Source organism: Sphaerodactylus townsendi, linkage group LG07 (assembly GCF_021028975.2).
Source record: "Sphaerodactylus townsendi isolate TG3544 linkage group LG07, MPM_Stown_v2.3, whole genome shotgun sequence".
NCBI classification, from domain to species: Eukaryota; Metazoa; Chordata; class Lepidosauria; order Squamata; family Sphaerodactylidae; genus Sphaerodactylus; species Sphaerodactylus townsendi.
In genome coordinates this window covers 99,429,520-99,434,344 of record NC_059431.1, presented here as the reverse complement: position 1 = coordinate 99,434,344, position 4,825 = coordinate 99,429,520, and the positions used below count along the sequence as shown (strand labels likewise).

The following is a 4,825-nucleotide window of genomic DNA, read 5'->3' as shown; positions in this document are numbered from 1 at the left end:
AAAACAGGAACATTCTTGCAACTTGTAAATGACCCTGTTCTGACCCCTAGGAATGCTACCTGAATGTACCCACCCAATGACCCATTGCTGGCGGCTCTCCTTTGCCTGTTTACATTAAACTGACCACAGTAGCTCATGTTTTATCCAACAATGGAGCTGGTTATAATTGTTAAAGAATAGCTCTAGCTCATGGGTTCCTAGGATTTACTTCTAGATAGGCAATTATGGCAGAAGTGATAAAAGGAAAGCCGTTCCTGATCTTGGAAAGCCATGTGAATGCATGCTCATTCAAGTAAAGCTAGAATTGCACGGTTCAAGGGAAACAATTGGGTTCCTACCCTGTTTTGCTCATGTGGGAATGGAGGAACATTTCCACAAGGGGAATTTATGGGGGAGGTATTGTGCCTTTCATCACCATCAGCTGCCCCTGCAAATTCAACCTGCTGCTGTTTTAGTTCTTTCCCCCAACTGGTTTCCGGGATCATCAATAAACCTAGAAGTTCCAAATTACTCCTTAGGGATCATTGTGGGAGAGAAGGAGTGGGAAGAGTTAAGCATGCGTATACACTCGTACTCATACATCCCTTACTGATTTTCCTCCACAAAGGCCCTTTCTGCTCTGGCAAATGGCTTATTTCAGCCAATGCAATTTGGAGAAAAGCAGGTAACTGACTTGTTCCACAACACAAGATACCCTCCTCCCCTTTGCAGATTTCATTTCAGGTAACGTCTATTTGGCATATCCAAAAACTTGTTGTTCTTGCGTATTCAGAACATTTCAGCACACTGAAAACATTTTGACTATTGCAGTGAAAGAAAATGCCAGTTACAGCTGATTTATGGCTACTCTATAAGATTCTCCAGGCAAGAGCCTAACAGAGGTGATTTGCCCTTGCCTGACTCTGCATAGTGACCCTGCACAACTTTCTTGGTGGTCTCCCATCCAAATACTGACTAGGGACAACCCTGCTTAGCTTCTGAGATCTGATGAGATCGGGCTACCCTGGGCCATCCAAGCTATTGTTAATACCCTTTTTATTTTGGGGAGGGGGCTAAAACCTGAAAAATTCTGGTGCTCTCACAACATTTGTGAAAGAGACCCACAGTACACATGTCTCTCCAAAAGAGAAATCAGAGGGTTGTTTTACCATGAATATGTATCAGAAAGCAGAGAGCATTTCTAGTGAATCAAGACAGTTGAGGCAGATATGCATCCAACTGAATTGCACCTCTGTGTCAATAAGTTTACTTTCCCAAGAAAAAAGCCTTATTACCTTCAACGTCATGTTCTTCAGTTGGGGCCTCTGACTGCTGTGGATGTTCAGAATAGGAATGGTCCTTTTCTAAACTCTCCATCTGCAAGAGTTCTGTTCTTTAAGAAAATAAATATATTTGAAAGAGCTTAATGCCACCATGGAGTCATCTGTGGCACTGAGGGAGAGTTTCAGAAAAAGAAAGAAAAAAAGAACTAGACAACCCGCCCAAAGCAGCTTATCTCTCTTGGACACGGGTCTGCCAATACTATTTTTCCTTATCGTGTTGCAAAGGTGTTTAAATTCGTGTTTACAGTATGGCACAGTCCTGCCAAACATGAACACGTCTACTCCCATACTCCGCTTCACACAAGAAATATTGTTCTCCTCAAAGAATCTGTTATTTTTCAGACACTTTGAGTTCAGGATATCCTCCTAAACTTTTGAAAATCTGTGCCAATGCTCTTGCCAAGCCAGCCAAGCAATTTACTGGGGGCAGAACAATGAAGAAGGTGCCAATACACCACAGGGGTTGGCCTCACTTGTGGCTATCAAGGGCAACGATCCTCCCCTTGACCAGTATGGGAAGAAGAAACAAGGGGCACACATTGCTTGCAAACCTGTGCCAGAATTCCAAAGATACCTACAGGCTGAAAAAGAGGTGGGACTCATGAACCAGATAGCTGTAGCACTGAGGTGTTACATACTCATGGGGATGGCATAGCCTGCCCATTGGACTACTCTTAGTCCAATGGGCAGGCTGGGCTCATTCCAATTGCTCTTTTCTCAGTGACAACTCCATTCTCGATCATAGACTCCAAAGGGGACCTTTTAAAAGAAAAAAAATACCCTCCCACAATGGAGGGGAGGACCAAGGTCAGGAGGGCATTTCATATAAGAAATAGGGATATAGTTTATTGCCTGTTTGCTGTATGTACTATCCAGTTTGCACTGCAGGAATCTGCAGTTTTTGTTATCCAGTTGCTGCTTTGTTCATTGTATGTTTTATACTGTTTTCTTTTTATTCACTTATTTGTTCAAGGTGACTCAAGATGGCTTACAAGCTCCTTTCCCTTCCTCTCCCCACAACAGGCACCTTGTGAGGTAGATGGGGCTGAGAGAGTTCCGGAGAACTGTGACAAGCCCAAGGTCACTCAGCAGGAATGTAGGAGTGCGGAAACACATCTGGTTCACCTCTTGTCCTTGCATTGCAGGGTCTCATCTGAACTGGGCCCATGTTTGCTTAAAAATGCAGTTCTTCCCAGGGAACTTGAGCTTTTTGGGGACACTGCATCTGCTTACCCATGGGGTTTTCAATGCAAGAGATATTTAGAAGTGGTTTGTCATTCCTTGCCTCCACATGGTATTCCTTGGTGGTCTCCCATCCAAATACTGACCAGGGCCAATCCTGCTTAATTTCCAAGATCTGACAAGATCGGGCTAACACGTGCTATCCAGCTCAGGCAATAGTCAATAGGCATGCAGAATGGGCTAAAAATGTGATGCACAGTGTGAGAAATCGACTCCCCTCTGATATGCTTGAAGCTTTTGTTCCATTTTATAACTCTGTTCCAATTAATAATATTAGTCCTTCTGACACCTGGCAGATCTGTATACAGTACAGCCACCGAAAGAAGGCTACAGCACTCAGGCAAAGACCTTCAAAATTCAGCAAGCAAGTTGTTTAATTCTCCTTACAGTTTGTTGAAGGCCGATAAGTGTATGATGACTCTGACTCAGCAATATATTGTGAGGCAAAAGGAAAAACCAGATAACTTCTCCCCTGCACCTTGAAAAGGAGTATACAGCTCTGGGCTTCCAGCTGTGTGTTACACAGTGATAGAAAACACTGAGTCATATACTTCTCTAATTAATTGAATGCTGCATGATCTGCCTCGGATGAAGCCTGTCAGGAAGTTGAGACTGTACCTAGTTAGGAAGCGCCGTTCCACTCTGCGCTGCCACCCATTTGCTAGCTCACTTTTCAAGAAGTGCAAGGATTTACCAGATGAGCAAACAAGCAGGTGAAGTGGTACAGTGGCAGCATTGAAATGGGCTGCCCAGATTCTTGTAGCATTTCTACAAACCAGTGTATCAACATGTTTACAAACCAAGGGACCAGTACCTGGATAAATGTGGGATTTAAGTCACACATTCAGCTGTAGCTGCACTGAATGTCACTTGAAAACTGCTCAACACATAAAGACAATTTAAGTACACACTATACACATGCATTCAGTGTAATTTGTGAACTTGGCTAATAAAGTAACAGAGGTAGAATACCTGTGTTGCATACAGAAGGTTCCCACTGCCGCCTCTAGGATTAAAAGGTCTCAGGTGCCTTCAATGGAATATCTGTGAGCCAGAGGGAGCAGACAATCTAGGCACCATTCTCCTGGGCAAGGCGAGGGGGGGGATTTGGCCATCCACACCTGTCCTCTCTCTGCCCCCCCCCCATCCCCAGCCTCTGGCTGTGGTTGGCAAGACACTGGGGGTTGAGTCACAGCGCCGCTGGGAGGGATGGAGGAAAGCTAGGTGTGTAGCGTCATTTCAGCCCCCAGTGTTTTGCCATCCCATAGCAGCACACAGAGGGACACAGGCCAGTTAGGTGCATTTCAAAATCCCAACTGGGGAGAACAAGAACTGCCTACAGAGGAAAGATGGCCCCTCTCCTGACACCCCCTTTTTGTTCAGTTTTTTCAAGTTGATAAAAATGTCCTTATCCTACCTGGATGCACCAGGTTAGCCTGATCTCAGCAGATCTCAGAAGCTAAGCAGTAATATTTGGTGGTTAGTATTTCGAGGAGAGATCAACAAAGAATACCAGGGCCTCTATGCAAAGGTGAACCACGTCTTTTAACTTTGAAAATCTACTGGACTTGATGGCATTTTACACAAATACACATAAAGATGCCCTTCTAACCTTAAATCTTTATAGAAACAGCATAAAGTTTTTTACTTTGTTAAAAAAAACCCCAGTTTTTAATCGTATTTTCATTGCAATCTTTTTTAAGACATCGAGGATGATCCAGCTAAAGTGAAATATTTTTAGCTCTCCCTGATGCCAACCGGAAGGAAAATTAGCCATATATTTTAAATCTCTCTAAAGTCACAGCAAGATAAAAAGCACTTAAATTTAACTACATCATCTCTAATTTTTTTTAAAACGAAAAGCTTTAAAAGTATTTGTAAAAACCTTTAAGTTCAATGGTCTTTTGGCTTCAGAAAGATTTTTTAAAAACCATGTTTATAATTTCTCCTTTCAGGTCTTCCTCCCACGTTCTGTCCCTTCCCCTTCATTGCCACCCTGCATAGCAAATACAGACTCTTCCAGAGAGTTGAGCTTTTGCATGTTTTAAGAGCGAGAGACACAGCCCCCTCCTGTCAGCTCTCACAAGTAACACAGCACTTGAAGAGGGTGCTATTGTACAACATGAGCATCATCTGCTGGTGAAGCAAGAGCACTGCCAGATAGCACATCATAGCAGGGTGAGCTGTGTCCATGCGTTGCTCTGCACCAGCCAGATTTTGTTTGGAACTGCCACCATTCAATTCTGACAGGGAATCCAGGT

At 43.6% G+C, this 4,825-nt stretch overlaps 1 protein-coding gene across 3 annotated transcripts in view; it reads right to left on the bottom strand.

Moving 5' to 3' along the window:
- Positions 1-4,585, bottom strand: part of HEMGN (hemogen) — a 13,928-nt gene extending 9,343 nt beyond the window's left edge. For 2 of the 3 annotated variants that reach the window (XM_048504130.1, XM_048504132.1), the window contains exons 1-2: positions 4,496-4,585; positions 1,275-1,367 (exon numbers count right to left, since the gene is read on the bottom strand). In XM_048504130.1, the coding sequence (XP_048360087.1) occupies positions 1,275-1,367; positions 4,496-4,553 (151 nt within the window). In that variant the 5' untranslated portion in view covers positions 4,554-4,585. Of the gene's footprint in view, positions 1-1,274; positions 1,471-4,495 lie in introns of those variants that run through there. The other variant, XM_048504133.1, reaches the window with a different exon arrangement.
- Positions 4,586-4,825: the final 240 nt, after the last annotated feature.